We start from the raw sequence: 17,500 nt of genomic DNA, 5'->3' as shown, positions 1-17,500 counted from the left end.
GAATTGCTTGTCAGCCCACTTTTGATCAGAATGGAAGGAATTTCAAAGAGACAGAAAAGCTTCCCTCCAAACTCATGTATCATTTTTAAACAAGCACATGTAGGAGATTACTCCCTTTTTTTTATTGAACCAATGAAATGTTTCTGCTACACTGCAATAATCAGTACAAACCACATGATGCAGCACTTCCAAAAATAGAGATGCCTGCAGAACATGCAGCTTGGTGTTCCTTCCAAGAAGGACAGGGGAAGGAATCCAGCAGCGTTTCGCATGTGTGGGAATTCTAAGGGCTGTTCTTCATACCTGATGCTCCAGGAGTAGCAGCAGCTGCTGCATCCTCCATGAGATCTCCTTCCTCCAGCTCCATGTTACTGCTATATTCCACGTCATTTTCTCCAGACCTTAGCAGATGGTTGGGGTGGAAAAAGGAGAATATAATTATTGGGTTTTTTTTCAGCTCTTGTTAAACATTATGGCACATACCTTGAAAACAACATGAAACACTGTAAATAGTATTTTCTGCATTCCAAACTACACAGACGGAACAAATCAAGGTGTGTTAATTAAATTACTGATCCACCAACCAAGAGAACAAAAGTTTCACACAGATCTCAGCTGTACAATCTGATCCTGCAAACTTCTATATTTGTTTCAACACATTCTCATGTTTCAGTGAAGATTCTAGGATTTGACACTATCATCACAGCTAAGCAGCTTAAATTCTCTAGTTTAAGTAACTGTCTTAATTATTATTCCACTACTACAACACTTCCTAATAACAAACCTCTCTTTCCTTACAGTGTAGAAACAAATTTCTTAATAGTGTTTTGGGAAGAACCTTCACAGACTATCACTTGTCAAAGGCAGAATACAACACTAAATTACATGAAGAGATTGGAGAGACAGTAACTAGCTGACCAAAAATTCAATGTTTAGTGTTAACTATTTGAGTTCATGTTGTTTCTAGTACAGGAAACACCCCTCACATTGCACTGGAATCCCCCACACATCATACTTGTGATATAGGAAATGAATCAGTTACCACTGGAATCGAGATGATTACCCTGGGAGACAAGGTGAAGATCTGAAAGGCATTACTTACATAGTTTCTTCATCAATATCATTTTCTTCAGTGTTACTAGTTGCTGTCGAACTAGCTGAAGAGCTGCTACCATCAAGGTGGTTCACTTCATCTTCTCCAGCAAGATCTATATCCAGGTCACCATCAGAGAGCTCATGCTACAGGAAAAACAGAACAAGTCTTTGTAAAAAGGAACATTTCAGTTGCACTTTGATGCATTCACCAAAAGCTCTGAACAGAAACTCTCTCTCCCCAGAGCGTCACACTATCAAACAGGAGTTAAGAGGATTTTAAAGCACAATAAAGGCCGGTAACAAATAGAGAAGGTGGATTTTTCAGCTGCAAATTGGCAACTTTTTTGGTGGGATCTATTAGCTCTGTTCTGGAACATCTCTCTAGTGTCATCTCTCACTCAAGTGCGTTATGTCCTATTTCCACACAGGAGATAATAAATCCAATTTACAGTTCAGAAGTTCACCTATGCTTCTGTGGATATCCTATCATAAACAGCTACATAAACAAAGAGGCAGGAAAAAGACAATTCCTACATTAAAGTCTTCATGCTGGATCTTCTCTTCCTCCTCTTCCTTGCTATCTCGCACTAATCCTGGAGCAGCGACATTCTCAAGTAGCACTTCAGTGCTTTGCCCAGATTTCTTTGATCTTGTTTCTGAACCATCATCATTCTGGGGACTAAGATGAGTGTCTGGAGGTGAAATGCCTCGTGATTTCTGAGTCCGGGAAAGTTCGATCGCAAGCCTCTTCAATATTAGAAGGATACACAAAAGTATACAGAGAAGATGACAATGGAGCATCATCACTAAGTCACCTGACTTTGCTGAACTGCAGATATACCATTTCAAAAACACAAATATCAAACTACCAATAGCAACTCAAGTAAACACAATTGTTGTGAAATGCCTCGTGATTTCTGAGTCCGGGAAAGTTCGATCGCAAGCCTCTTCAATATTAGAAGGATACACAAAAGTATACAGAGAAGATGACAATGGAGCATCATCACTAAGTCACCTGACTTTGCTGAACTGCAGATATACCATTTCAAAAACACAAATATCAAACTACCAATAGCAACTCAAGTAAACACAACTGTCAAACACAAACTTCATAACCTAAAATGGGTAATTACTGTAATTACAGGTCAGCAGAAGGTGATTTTATGTTCATATACATCCCACTTACTTCTTTAAGGTTATTTATTTGTTGGATATAACTCGTCTGAGCTGCTTCCAACTGAGCAATGTACCAGTGTTGATCTCGACACTTTTGGAAGAAGGTTGGCGAGCGCACCTGAAACCTTCAAAGGAACATTTGAAAAGTTTTGGTTTTTTTCTTTTTTTCCAAATGTGAGAAGCCCTGCATAAGAACATCCCACAACCTGAAATCTAGTGATGAAATAAACTCAGCAGACAACATGCACTTCTATACTCAGTATCCTGAGTGCACTGAAGGGCAACAGGAAGTATTTTGCAGGAGAGGCCGTTACCTTCACAAACCAACACTGACAAAATTAACACACTGCAAAGCGTTTAACAGGAGCAAGAGCAGGACTACACAGAGAACATCTGAAGTAGATGGCTAAAGTTTCTATATTTTGTCCTAAAATTTCCACTGACAGCATTAGTTCTCTTCCCTTACAGACTTCCTTCATTCCCAAAGTTCTCCTATGCTCACTATAACCATTTCTAAAGAGAAGGAGGAAACATCCTTTTCCTTTAATTCAATCAGCTACCGATCTCCAACCCAGGTTTATTAGCATCAAGCACAGCTACTTCTCAAAGACAGAGATGTACTTAAGGTTTCCACAACTCCCTTCAGCACATTTTCTTCTTTAAAGCTTATGACAGTGAAATCCATTTCTGACAAAACATGTCACAATTATTTGAAATTCAACTACTTAATTATTTCCTATTTCAGCAGTAGGTATGATACTTTGTGAAGCAATAGGAAAAAGGAGCCCCACCAAGTTGTCTTCCTTACCTCAAGATCACAGTGTCATTTTGCCTGTTCAAGTAGCCTTCGTTAGCCAGCAAGTCTAAACGGAAGAACCTGTTGTAACCCCAGCATTCACCAACCTCAAAATCAGAGGCAAACTCTCGAATTATGTTTTTGGTGGGATCGTTGGTAGACTGGTGAACCATTTCTACACGGTACTCATACCTAGGCAAGGGAAGGTCACAGGTATTAATACCAAAATAAAGATGTCAGAATTGCTGAATGCATCACGTTTAACAGAACTGCACTTCCCAGGAGGCCTGCACGCCCACCAAGAGGTGAGTCAGCCTTCAAATTTTACTGGACACTTATATAAACAGTACAAGGGGGAAGCAAGTAGTAGTAGAGAGCGGTAAACCAGCTCTAGGATTGAAAACTAGGAGACAAGATGCTCTTATCAGTTGTTTTTTCAGCTTGGTTTTTATCTCAAGAAAGCCACTGAGTAGTAACAATTTAAAATATTATCTTTGGGGATGATTCAAAGCTCAATGGACAAAAGAAATCTCACTATTCTTTTCAAGACAGCTCTGCATCAGTCCCTAGCAACACTACAGAACTTGATGTCATTTCTTTGCAAACCTCTCTAGATGCTTTGATGGTAGTACAACAACAACAAAAAGTAAAGCTGCTCTTACTACAGGTTTGCTTACTTGGATGTCTCTGGCAATCCAGCGGACAGCTCCAAGAACACAGAGAGATAGTAGCCCCGCACTACTCCATTTCCATCCTTGAAATAAATAAAATACAACTGAGAGATAAACTGACTGAAAAAAAGAAAACAAAACCAGAAAACTGGAACACCTCAATATACCCTTGAAGTTTAGAAGACAGCTTCAATCAATACAGAATTTGCAGCAGCAGTCTACTTTGCATGCTGCAGTTTTGATTTCTAGTCTTCTGTGGCCCAGAACTCTTAGTGTAACTTGAATCAACGTGGAGTTTGCATCTGGAAGCATGTGTGCAGTCTAGTACTGGTATCTCAGATATAAAACTCAAACCAGAGCTGTAATTATTAACATTTTAGGGGTTCAATTAAGTAGAAGACTGAATAGACAGACACTTGTAAATGTATTGGAGAAAACACTTATTCAACATATAGAGAAAGCAGTAAAAAAGCTCATAATACCTACTTAGCAGTTTATTACAGTCCCATTCTCCTCAAATTCTCAACATGAGAGCAGCTCAGGTTAAACATTAGTTCTGAAATATTTTACATACAGCTGCATTTCAAAGCTACTTAATTTTTGAAAAAGCAATTTCTTTAGCAAAAACATGCAACAAAAAAGTTAGGTCAGTTAACTGAGAAACAGTATTAGAATCACCACAATTTTTTTGAAAAAATAAAAATACAGCAAAACCTCCATCACACTCACCTTAATCAAGGATGAAGAATGGCTCAACTTGAACCCTCTAGGTTGAAGAAACATTTCAACTTACCATTTAAAAATTAAACTTTAATGCCTTCTGGCAGCACACCTTATGTAGTCTATCCCCAATTTAAAATACTCTGAAAACTTACACAGGGGCCCACTTCTGCATTGCAAGAATTCTGTGCACATGTGGGCTTATCAGTTTAATCCAGTTCTCTGAAGGTGCCACGTAAATCACTAACAAACAAAACCTGCACTCCACCACCAAACACTTATTTCTCCAAACACAGCTGTAGTAGCAGCCAGAGCTTCCTGGAAGCACTGACCAGACTAGTGGACTGTAAAAAGATTACACCTTGTGGGTGAACATTCCAACACTGACAAAGATATTGCTTCAGAAATGTGAACATTCAGGCCCCTGGAAGGACATCAGTTCAATACACACTTTTTAATGTCAGCATTTGAGACCTGGGTGCACAGTAGAACAGATTCCCCTTCAACTAATACCTTGTCCTTCTCCCAGCTTCCCAAAGAAGTATTATTCATGAACAGAAATATGGTAAGTTATTCTATACCTCAGTTCTGAGGGCAAAAATATCTAGTAAAGTTCCTATGGCAGATTTGTAAGATCCATTTTTAATTGCTTTTAAATGAACCAGATTAACTCTAGTGAGAATGCTCATGCTGGTTAACTGGAGGCAGAGAGGGAAAACTCCAATGGTTGATGATCAGCTCTGCAGTCTTACTACGTTCTTTTCATACAGAGAGAGAGAGAGACTAACTGACATTTCCTTACAAGAGAAGCACACGAATGCTGGTTAAGTGTTTTGGATGGGATAACAACTCTAGTTGAATAAATATAACTCACTGGATAAACTTTTAACCTCCAGCAAAGTCCTGACACTTGAAGAGGTGGACTGTAAACAGGATCTGCTCGCTGACGCAACGTACTATTGAGAAAGGAGAAAAAAACATTTGCTATTGGGACAAAGCAAAACCCTCCATGAAACAATAAGCTGCGCACACACTTGCACTCTTACACTCTAAAACCATCCCTCTTCCTGCACAGAGCTTATAGCAGCATATGAGGCCCATGCAAAATTATCCCATCTCTTATTTTAAAAAAAGAAAATAAAGTATTTGCCTTTATCATGGAAAATCTTTCTAGCTAAGAGCTTAGCTAAGGTTAATTGTTCACCTGGTAAACAACAGATTTTTGACTGAATTCCTATAGCTTAGTTCGTATCTAACAGTTTTCTGTGGAAACTGTTCTGTATTAAAAAAAAACCAACCCAGTATTCATGTACAGAAGAAACAGAAAAAGCTTCTCAATATTCACAGTAATTTAAGGTACATTCTTACCTGAAGTTTTCCAAGACAAACGTAGTTGAGTCATAGGCTGGAACCAGTTCACTGGTGAGGAGAGGGTGGGGAAAAATGCTGAATAACATGACATTAAAAATTCCAACTTTTGGAATCTTCAGAAGCATTTATGACAATTTAGGTCTCCAGAGCCACTGAAATTCACTAGGACAACACTGGGTTATTTCAGTACTTCTGAAAATTCCATTTATAAGCTTTCTCCTCAGTACCTCTCCATGTGATATCCCACAGTAAAACAAAGAAAAAAAGCAACCAACAGTAGTTAAGAGGATTTGTCCTTTCACCCATGATGACTAATAATCTCTAAATATGGTGAATTTTTAATGTAAGACTCCTTGGTAGTTCTAGAAAGGATGAAATTATTGCATGGCTGAAAGCATAAAGCTTAAATGGTTTGTGTTTCAGAGCAGGAGATACCCTACTGCCATTGGAAAATGAACAGTCAGATTTAAACTCTCCTCAGAGAGGCATTTAATTCTTCTTTTCAGAAAAGATGTTAGGACAATAGTTTTAAGACTGCATTTAAAAGCAAGCCAAACCACTTTTTGCTAGAGAACACAAAATTATTTGAGGAATTTTTTTTAAGGCTTCTCCTACTTCCAATTTTTTTGGAGATGCTTTTCAGGCAGCTAGCCCAAATTCTCAACAGGCTTGCCCAGAACCCAGCACTAGCAGCACTCTCTTTATGAAGAATTGTACTACAAAGTTGATTTTGGCTATGAATTAAGGTGACCTGCCAAGGCATCTCATGAGAGCTTTGCAATTATATACTGAATGACCCAATAATAAGAGAAAAAGGACAAATCAGTAAACTAAGTGTAAAAGAGAAAAAATTGTCAGCTGGAACCCACTGTCCTGACTCCCCAGCAGGGACTACAGACATAAAATAAACCCTGCTGGAACAGAAAAGCCTACTTGCAGCATAGGTTACTAAGAGGAGTAAGTGAAGCAGTTTATCATTTTCAGTGTATAAGCCTGGACCCAAATTCAGTCAGAGATATCCAGTTTAACACAGAAACAGACTGAATCATGTTACCCCACGGATTACCACTGCCATTGCTGAGAAGTGTAACTCCTCTTCGCTAGAGGCAGGTATCAGACAACCTCTCCAGCAATCTATCCATCGGCCACCTCTCAGCCACTCTCTCAATCCCACACATTAATATACAGTGGGTTCTCTCCTGTCCTAGTTTTACAAAAGGCTGACACACACAAGAATACATCTACCTCCCAGACTCACTGGAATATCCTCCTCCGTACAGTGGTACAGTAAAATGGGAAAGAGATACTCTCCTCTAAATTACTTTAAATATTTTTTAACCAACACAACAAACCTTTCTAAGATGGCTTTCAAGTTCAAACTACAACAGGAAGGAAATGCAATGTTTACCTTGTGAAGTCTGGGGGGACAGGAGTAGTGACAAACGAGGCCATAGGTTTCCGATGAACCTGCTGGAACATCATCAGGATCTCTGAACTTTTGGATATCAACTCACTCTTACTGCACGATCGTAACTATATGAGAAAAAACAAGGAGGAAAACAAATCCTTGTCATTAGTAGAAACCAGAGGTTTTGACCACTTTTGGTTTTAAAAAAATAAGTTTTTTCAGCTTCAGAAAGATGACCCAGGTGCAATGTAAAATGAAGCTTGGAGGGTTTTGGTTGTTTGTTTTTGTTGGTTTTTTTTCCCTCCCCCATTTGTTTGGGTTTTATTTCCCTTGAAATTGTCAGCTCTCAAGACTAAGAATTTGCCTATGATAGCTGATGGTCATGTGTTCTAAAATTTCTGTTAGGAAATTAAAATAGATATTTTAATTCTGTCTCACTCCAAAGCCTGTGCAAGTTCTGAATATTTAAGACTGTCAAATTCTACAATGAAAGTTACAGCAACTACTACTGTACTTCAATTAGCTTAACCTGATTTATATATATAGATTTTTGATTAATACCAAGTTATATCTATGACTGTGTTTAGGCAACCATAAAGTAAATCAATCTGGAAAGGAAGCTTAATTGGACATTGGAATTTGCTCCTGTGACATTAGATAGTTCTTTTATGTTTTACTTATTTGCTTCATGACACCATGTCATCTTCTTGGAAAGAGGTGAACAGGAATAAAAGAACTAGAACCAGTTGTGTTTTCCTCAAACACACAGAGAGAAACGGAACATTTTTGTTTAATCTCCATTTATAGTCACCACTATTCGTATGCAGTTGGCAGCAGAACTAACAGGATCTACCCACACAGTCTAAATGTGAAGTTACCTCAAACAAATGTGTAACTGGGTATTTTGTATGATACTGCTATTAATGCCTGTACTAGTTTTTCAAGCAATACAAGACAACACCTTTCATTATTTCTCGAAGACTTACTTGTTTTTTAAAAGAAGTTGTACAACCTAAGGTCACTTAAATGAAAAGATATCCTCAAAAATTACCTAATCAACCCATCAACTAATACCTTAAAAATAATTAAAATAATAAGAAAGGCCAACTGAGGAGGGAATCTATGTAACATAACATTTCAGCTCTTTTCAAAATCACCTGATGTTCCACTTCTTGAAGCAGGGATTCCAGAAGTTCAGTTTCTTGAGTAAGAGATGTTTTTTGACCTGTTTAAGGAAAGGAAGATGGGTTTAAAGAAGATATACTCCCTGGATTTTAAGAAACTGAGCTTTTTCTTTTTACCTGGAAGCTGCCCCAAAACCTACTAAGGTAAAGGATTTCTAAATATACCAAGGTTGATTGAGAAAGCATTTTAAAAGCAAGCTTACGTTTTTAATTAGAGCTCTAGTGAAGAACTCACTTGAGGTTAAGACAGTAATGAAACAATCTGTGTCCCAGAAATGACAGCTTTGTTATTTTGGGGTGCTTTTTTGGATTAAAAAAAGCAGGTTTGACTTCACTGAATTCACTCTCATCCAGACTAGCCTCTCTTTTATATTAACTGACACTTTTCTCCATCATTTCTCTTGACTCTGATGTTTAAATGTTTTCTTCATAAAAAAGAACAATAAATGTGTTTGTGCATTTCAACTGGCACAAAGAACATGATGAGAAAGAATAAAAAACCCAAGTCACATCTGTATGTTTTCTATCACTGGGATTTACTTTGTCCCCATCATACATTACATACCTGAAGAGTGTTTGGCAGTCGTCAGAAAAAAATGTTGTTACATGAACAAAATGTTGACCTGTACATACAGATAATTAAGAAACTCTACCACAGCTTTCAGATTGATCTTTGATCAGTACACATTAAAACAAAACTTGTGACTGTTTATTTGATACCCAGCTCTGTTTCAGCTAAAAACCTGGACAACTTCAATACCTGTAAGTACAGCGCCCGTCTTCTCACCTCTATTTATATCAAATGAGAGCTAAAGTGACCAGTCCCTGGTTAGCAAAAGCGTCGGGAACCAAACTAGCAGCTCTGATTCCAGATGTCATGTTCTTCACTTGCAGACAAGGCTGCCTGTATGGATGTGAACTGTTGCTCACCAGACATCCTACAGACTTCTAATTTTTTTAAAGGAGTATATATTACAGAGATGTCAAATTAAAAAGATTAACTTCTTGGATAACACAGATAATGGTGTAAAAACACCTTAGGTGAAAGGTACTAAACATGGAAACATTCTCCACGTTATTACACAGGAGTTTCTAACAGAGCATAACCAGGTTACATCTAACAACTTAGAACTGTATCACAGTAACTACATAATTAACTACAACCTTTGCTGTAGGTAGAAGTTTTCTGTCAGCACTTAGCTTGCTTAACACCATAGAGTGTGTAAGGTGTCATACTCCCAGGGCAAGAAAGTTTCTCAATAGATTCACATGTTGTTAAGACATTGTTCATGCTCATAACAGATCAGGCAATACCTACCCATTAATGTTATAAGCTTATTCTTCAGCTGCGTGTCTAACCGGGCAATCATCATCTCCACTGCGTTCCTGATCTCCCGAACCCGCTCATCCTTCGCACTCCGCACGGCCTCCACATTCCTCTCCTAAAACAGGGTTCAGGAAAAAACATGCACAAACAGAAAGCCTCCACACTTTTGCAAATTTCATGTGTTTACACATTGACTCCACACTCAGATCCCAGAAATGGCCAGGCCTCCCTAGAGTCCCCTCCAGAACCTATTTTCCTATGAGGAAAAAATAAAAATCAAAAAATCCTGGTCTTACTGAAGCTTGCACGTTTAGAATAAGAAAAGAGGAACGTGTTTTTAGATGAGCTGCATTACAGGCTACTCCTGTTGCCAGTTGTAAATATCCTTTGACTTTTACTGAATACATAAGCATGCCCTCTGGTGGGTGACCAAAGGTTAACAGTAAAAGCAGAGCAACATTTTCCCATTACACAGAGATTTCTCATATGGGGATTCCTTAGTATCAAAATTTGTAAATACAACTGCCAGTTTCTCCTCTGTCACTTGAGCAGTGCATAAAAATTACCTTCTTGGTAATGAGAATAATTTGATTAAAATTGTGGCCTTCACCCTGGAAGGTGAAGGTGAATCCTCTCAACATTTTACAAATACTTACAAGTAGCCCACTTGGTGACACAACAGCCACATTTGAGCTGAAGCAGAGCTAACCTGCCACTGCATGTGGCAAACAACAACCTGATTAACAGCACAGACAAAAACCACAGGGAAACTTAAAGAAAAATAAAAAAATTGCACAAAGACTACACAATAAAGGACAGCATTCAGCAGAAGGCAAAAATAATCCTTCCTAGAATACAAGTAACCCTGTTGAGTTGTTGAAGCTCCCACTGACTGATATTTGGATGTCTAACACATTTACCCCTATGGGGAAGAAAAAGGAGGTACACAAACTTCAAATCTCTTAACTGGTGAGGTTTTTTTTTGAGCCTACCTTCTGTAGGCTCAAATATACTTGTACTTCTATTACAATAAAGCATTTTTATATTTGTTTAGCATGGCAGACTGCACTTCTCTAACTGCTGACAAAAATACACCTTACCTTTCAAAGAACTGTGCCAGTCTAGCTTTTAAAGAGCATACACCAAAAGAAAAATGCTGTTAGCCAACTCACATCTGTCTGGCAACTATAAAAACAGTATTGAGAATATGTTCATCTTTCCACATTGTATAAAAAGAGTATAACTAAAAAGTAAAAATATCTCTCTGAGGGATAATCTAATCACCTTCACAGAAGCAACAGCTTCTGAACAGGTACTGAAAGCACTGTGAGTGCATGAAATGTGCACTATTTCCATTTCCCTCTTCACAGTTAACCTTTGACAATGGTGTACTGCAGGAAAAACTGACATTATCTGGGATCAATTTCTTACCACTTCTTGCACCAAACTGATCAGTTCCATGAGTCTCCTCCTAAGCTTTGCCACTTCTTCATTTACTTTTGTGACATGTTGCTCATAGATTTCTGCCAATGGCTTAAAAGTATGTCCTCCATGCTGTTAAAAAAGAAAGAAAAAAAAAAAAGGTAAGGGAGAAATAACAGAGCATCCCATTTTAATTTCATTCCACTCCTATTAAATTACTGAAAGAGAGGAGAAGAAAGCATCCGAGTGTATCACTCATTTTGGAGAAATTCCAAAGCAGATTGTATGTAGGAAGCCTGTCTTTCACTTCCCTTCATAAGTCATGAATTTGGCTTTTATACTGTCAAAGCTTCTTGTCAAGAGTTATTTGGAGTCTCAACAGCCCTCCAAAAATAAACTGCTTCATTCACTGTGCAATTCTCTAACAAATCAAATAATGAGAGAAGGCTTGTCTTTTTATTATTATTATTAAAACACCCAAAACAAAGGCAGCACACTGTTAACCACTTACATTCCAAACAGTGACAGCAGTCTCTCCTTGAAATACTCAATTGAAAGGATATTAAACAGTGTAGTGAACTGTGCTACTAATACAGCTTTGAAAATATTCAGGATTACAGGCCAGGATATTTAAATAACATAAGTGTTACCCATATTCTCTGAGAAAGACTCCTTTCTTTGCCCATAAAATTCTCAGCACCATCTACAGTTTGCCCAAGACATCACAAAGTTTACAACAAGGAAGGTAGTTCTGACCTACTTTCAGCAAAAATTAAATTGGCTTCTCTAATTATAAACAGAAAGTATCACCTTTCACAGCCAATGTTCACATTAATTTACAAACACACATACAACTACAGTATTTGCAGGGCAATTCAAAAGCCATCACAACAGTTTCATGGCATTTCTATTCCTTCAAACTGCTCTCAAACATAACTCAGGTAACATACCACCTGCATATAAGCAAGTAAGGCTCTTACCATTCCTCCCCAGAGCGCACACTGGTGGCAGATACACTTCTTACAGGTCCAGCAGAAAACACTAAGCTTTTCATGGTGATTTTCACACCTTAAATAATAAATACACAGATCATCAACAGAAAATAGCTATGAATTTTCTGCAAACTCAATCTAACATTTTCACTTGTTTTGCTACCTGGTAACAGCACAGAACATCAGCACAGTTTTGCAAGAAGAATACTTATACTCAGTAAAAACCTTTTGTAAAATAAATGTTGCTCTTAGTATTCTCTCAGGAAGGATTTCACAAAGATAGAGAGAAAGTATATTGCTAAAATTGGATTTCTATCCAGCAGATAAAGGATATCACCAGCAAATCAAGCTCAGAATTCTAGAAGTTAACACTTCACATTATTATATCCTAATCATAGACACCCACAGTAACCACACAGTAATGGCTCATAAGCTTTTTGGACAATCTGATCTTTGTTATTTCTTAAAATTTCAGGAACAGCATCAATCAAGAAACTGGGCACAGATGAGGCCAGACCTTCAGTACACGCCTCTCCCCTGCCCTCCATTAGGGCTCAGGAACTTGCAGAGGACACATAATTAGTCCCTGTCCATTTTTCAGTGCTTCTTCTCAACACTTTTCTCCTCCAAAACTCCAGAATATATCTTGAAACACATAATAGCACTGGTAATGGGATAAAACCAGGAGAAAAGCCGCTGAGAAAGTACTGACAGTTGTTCCTAGGAAGAGAATATATCAGAAAATACAGGAGTCTCCACGGACAAGGAAGGAGAACGAACAGCAGTAACACAACAGTAGAGCAATAGTAGTGCCTTCTGTGGGACTTTATATATTTTCTTTCATCTCAAATTGGGTTTATAAATTACATTTTCACAAGGGACTAGAAGACATCTTCTCAGAAGAGCTTCTCTGCTTTTATGTGCTGAGATACCAAATCAGCACCCACAGTCTGAATGGGACTGCCAGATGAGCCATTGAGAGAAGACTTTTATTTCAGATGTGTGGTCACTAAGGGCTAAAAGCCTTAAGAACTATTACTACCCTTCATGTTTCCCACAGCTCTCATCTTAAATATATTGAGTCAAACTAGAGATAGTAGTTTTCTAGGCAAAGACACTGAAGAGCTTTTCTCGTTCCATTAAGTATGACAGAAATGAACTCCAACTTTTAGTCAGACAGGGAGCACAATTCAGCTTTTAATTAAGTACAAATTATCAGTTTGTTCCCTTCTTTTAATAATGAGCTGAAATTAAAAGCCCGCTCATATAAAGCAAACTACAAAATGCTTTATGTGAAGAATGCTCCATTTACTTGTCTTTTTCATTCTCTTCGTGCTTTGTGAGATTGCACAGTTGAAGCGTATCGAGCTGCTGGGTGACCTCTTCTGCCCAACGACAGTTTACGAGCTCTCGTAGCTGCAGAGGGGCTCTGCAAGAAGCATTGTTAGAGTTAGGGCAAGAACTCAGCTCCAGGAGCTAAAAGAGAAGCATTGAAGTGAATTCAGTTCATCACACCTACACTAGCAGAAAAGTCACAGGCAAAAAGCTGAAGCTATATGAGTTATTTCAGGAGAAAAAAAAAAAAAGTAGTAATTTTTGGGTCAATTTGCTCATTTATGGGCTGAAGGGAAGCAGGAACCACAACTAACCACCCCACAGTGACATACAGAATAGCCACATGGAGAACACAATAACTCTTTCCAGATTTCTTGATGGTATCCTAGATAACACTGGGCAAATAATTTTGTTTCTCAGTTTCTTCAGTTTCTTCCCTTATTCAACTATCCCCACTGTGATGCTTCAATCGCCACCTCTGTAAAACGCCGATATATTCATGTCCTTGACAGCATTTTAAAGCTATCAATCAAACACTTCAAAAGTTGAATATTAAAAAAAGTTCTGCAGAAATAGCTGGTTAGTTGTTTTTAAACACCTCCCTTCCCTTAGGAGGAAAAATTTGCTACCTTCCAATTTTTAGTCTATCAAGAGCTAGAATTGCTAGGCACTAAGGGGTGCCAGGGCTTCAGGGGACAGGGTGGGGCACTGCATTAAAACAAACAAACAGAAAAACAACCCACCAAAAACCCACAAACAACACATTGTAGCTGTCACTCAGACAGATCTGCAACACACAAGGTAAGTCTCATAAACTAGAGGTATAAAAAAAGTCCACATTTCAGTCTGAAAACTGAAGTTTCTGGGTTTTGATGCCTGCAAGAACATAAAGAGTTCTAAGGGGAACCATCGTTACTCTGATGACACCGACACGCACTGAAGACAACAGTGTAACAGGGGAAGAACAAAGACCCTGCTTAGCTTGTCACACAACTGGAACCTATTTTACAATAAGTATTAAAACAAGGTACATTTTTATAGCAACACCAGGTAGGTCTCAAAAAATCAAGCGTACGAATTTAGTGTAACCTGCACTGAAAAAAGACCACTCATAACAGGAGAGTCCACCCAATTCCTGATAATTTATTTCTGATTTTAAAAATACCTTACCTACAATGAGGGCACTGAGCTCTCTGTTCAGTCAGCCAACGCTACGAAGGAAAAAGGAAAAACATTTTTAAAGGGACTGTAAGAAAAGAGCTGCAAGCAATCACATTCTACCATTAATTAGGAGTTACTTTTTTATTACAGCCTTTTTATATTTTCCCCTTTTTTTACTGTTCAATCACTTAGTCACAGAAGCAGCTGCTGTTTGTGTCTCAGTAACAAAGCAACCATTTTTCTTTAGATGGCAAAGACACCGCAGTTAAAAATTATACAGAGAATTCTGAGGTACCAAATGTTCCATTAGAAACCACGCACACCTGGTGCAGACTCACAGACCAAAGAGCACCTTGCAACAAAAGCAAGAGATGCAGCAAGCATATTTTTTGGAGTCTAAATGATTAAGTCTTCATGGTAACTTATTTCTTCCTCTTGAGCTATTTATACACAAGTTACATACTTGCAGTTCAACGATCAAATCCACAAGGATCCTTTGAATATTTCTCTTCCAGAAAGCTCCAAAGACAAGCAGCTGAGGAAATAACTTCATCCGCCCACTACAACTTACAAGTGTAAAAGCTCAGCAGTTGAAGGGCTTATATTTGTCAGTTCACTACTGCATTTAAAGATTCTCATGAATAAATCTCTCACCATCCAGCAACAATATGTCAGCTAACGTTCTTAATATGTAACACAAATCCTTCACCTATAGCTCTTGTCACCGCTTGTAAAGTGAATGAATGATGATTGTTCCAGTTTCTGGAACTAGTACCCGAGGTCTGAAAACCTCGGCTGAACCCTCTCCCACTAATACCAACAGAGAACAGCGTCTGGGGCTTGGAACCCAAGTGTGACACATTAGTAACCACGACCTTAAATTAATTGAGGTACTTCGGATGCTGCTTCAGCCTGCTACACCAGACTCCCCTGAGAAAGATTCAGCCCCGTATCTGATCACATCATACTAGTTTGGCAAGCATTTTAAAACACCTCCAAGATGACAAGAGGTGATGTTCTGATCTTCCAGTGTTCCATACTGACAGATGCAAAGTCAGCATTTGATTCCCGTCCCAGTTTCTGTCTTCCACGCAGGCATCACTGACTCTCCAAAGATGCTCAAGAAGGGATCATTATATGTCTGTGTCTTAAAAGCAATTATTCCAGATAGCCCCTATAATTAGCACGACTGAATGCAGTGCACAGCCTGCCTAGCTTTTCCTCGGGGTGTCATAAGAGATTTTGAAAAGGACACTAAAGAGCACAGAGCAGGAAAAAAGGATCCTTGGAACTGCAGGAAAAGGGGCAAGAAAGAAGCAAGAATATGTTCATAAGATCAGGTGTTTTTAAGTTCATAGATTTGTAAGAATAAACTAGAATAAGCAAACTAAGAATAAACTAGAATAAGCAAACTCACCCGAATACAACTGAAACAGCAGAGCTTGGAGCAGTGAGGACACAGACGTGCATCACGCAGTTTCTCCATACAAATAAAACACCGGAACACTTCAGCAATACTCTGCAAGGGGTAGATTAGCGCTATTGTTAAGCCACAGATTTCAAACATATCAGAGCTGCGTTTCTTTTCCAGGCACAGGGCCAGGTTTCATCAATGCAATCCCATTCCAAACAGCTACGGAGAGCGCATCCCGGAGCGAGATTCTAAGGCAACCACCATGGCTCTCCACCCCACTTTCTCCCACGCTACCCCAGCTCTCAGCATCCATTTTATAACACTTTGATTCTCCTTCAACTAGGAGTGTCTTCATTTGGCTTATCTTGTTCCAAGTGGGCCTTTCTGTACTCGAGATATTATTCCTGCTTGTGTTCACACAGGATTGAACAGCTGCTGTACCTGCAGATTCTGAGCCCACCAGTTTCAACGTACTGGCATTAAACTAATTCAAAAGCACGGTAAGTGCACGTACGCATTATACAGAAACCTAATGAGAGGGGTTACATTGGACAGGGCTTTTCTTTACCTTTTTATAAGACTTACATTCCTTTAAGATCTACCATTAGTACTAGCTCCATGATTTCTATGCTCTCTGACACCTCATTTAATCAATCTCGGGCGATAAAAATGTAATTTTAACATATTTTTTTTACCATACACATTTGAAGAGAGAAGCATTTTGTTCTAGAATACAACCACCTCATCTCTCTCCATGCCCAAAATGAGAAGGGTATTTTGAAATGTCACGTGATGTTTGCTTTCCATATTGACATATTTTTTCACTGCTAATGAAGTTTTATAAGCTATATGGTACAGGAGTTAGACCCTTTCTGGCTTTAACTATGGAACTTTGAGAGATTCTTCAGATGGGTTATTTTTTTTCGCTACAGGGTTGAAATTATAAATCAGCAGAAAAATGAGGCTTATCTTTGATTTACAGATACCACTGTATCTCCTGTACATTAGTGCCTCTGTAATGGCTGTAAACCATTAAAATGCAACACATGTATTCACAGGGAATTAGCACACAAGGTCTTTTAAATTCATCTCCTGTTCAGCTGCTATGAACACGGACCACAGCAATGCGTGCAAGCTGTCCAGGTCACAGACAGCCAAGAGAGGTTCTGTCAGCGCCAGGTCTTTTCCCCCCCCCCCCGCCACAACAGGCACCTGCGATGCTCCACCAGTTCATTTTCTAACGCTGACTCTATAAAATAACTGTGAAGCACCTAGAAACGCCGCCTCTTTACCCTCTGCTCCCTTTCCACCCAGCTCAGCAGCGCACACAGGAGCCGAGCGCTGCTCTGCGCATCCCTGCCCACCGCAGAGCCGCAGCCTGGCTTCCACCGCCCATAACTCGGTGCCGTTTGGCCTTTTTCCCCTCAG

General features: G+C 38.9%; 1 protein-coding gene across 3 annotated transcripts in view; it reads right to left on the bottom strand.

The window, feature by feature from the left end:
* TRIM37 (tripartite motif containing 37) overlaps positions 1-16,972 on the bottom strand; it is a 26,435-nt gene extending 9,463 nt beyond the window's left edge. Inside the window, exons 1-17 of one of the 3 annotated variants that reach the window (XM_029085814.1) lie at positions 16,964-16,972; positions 16,076-16,177; positions 14,668-14,708; positions 13,475-13,591; positions 12,151-12,238; positions 11,180-11,302; positions 9,740-9,863; positions 8,395-8,462; positions 7,238-7,362; positions 5,827-5,877; positions 5,333-5,414; positions 3,745-3,821; positions 3,080-3,259; positions 2,282-2,396; positions 1,630-1,842; positions 1,103-1,239; positions 304-401 (exon numbers count right to left, since the gene is read on the bottom strand). In XM_029085814.1, the coding sequence (XP_028941647.1) occupies positions 304-401; positions 1,103-1,239; positions 1,630-1,842; positions 2,282-2,396; positions 3,080-3,259; positions 3,745-3,821; positions 5,333-5,414; positions 5,827-5,877; positions 7,238-7,362; positions 8,395-8,462; positions 9,740-9,863; positions 11,180-11,302; positions 12,151-12,238; positions 13,475-13,591; positions 14,668-14,708; positions 16,076-16,144 (1,708 nt within the window). In that variant the 5' untranslated portion in view covers positions 16,145-16,177; positions 16,964-16,972. Of the gene's footprint in view, positions 1-303; positions 402-1,102; positions 1,240-1,629; positions 1,843-2,281; positions 2,397-3,079; positions 3,260-3,744; positions 3,822-5,332; positions 5,415-5,826; positions 5,878-7,237; positions 7,363-8,394; positions 8,463-9,739; positions 9,864-11,179; positions 11,303-12,150; positions 12,239-13,474; positions 13,592-14,667; positions 14,709-16,075; positions 16,179-16,963 lie in introns of those variants that run through there. The other 2 variants (XM_029085815.1, XM_010171390.1) reach the window with 2 other exon arrangements.
* Between the last annotated feature and the right edge of the window lie 528 nt (positions 16,973-17,500).

The sequence above is a fragment of the Antrostomus carolinensis genome, unplaced genomic scaffold, assembly GCF_000700745.2.
Source record: "Antrostomus carolinensis isolate BGI_N321 unplaced genomic scaffold, ASM70074v2 scaffold32017, whole genome shotgun sequence".
In the NCBI taxonomy this organism is placed as follows: Eukaryota; Metazoa; Chordata; class Aves; order Caprimulgiformes; family Caprimulgidae; genus Antrostomus; species Antrostomus carolinensis.
The sequence above is the reverse complement of the archived record's forward strand: the minus strand, read 5'-3'. Positions and strand labels throughout refer to the sequence as shown.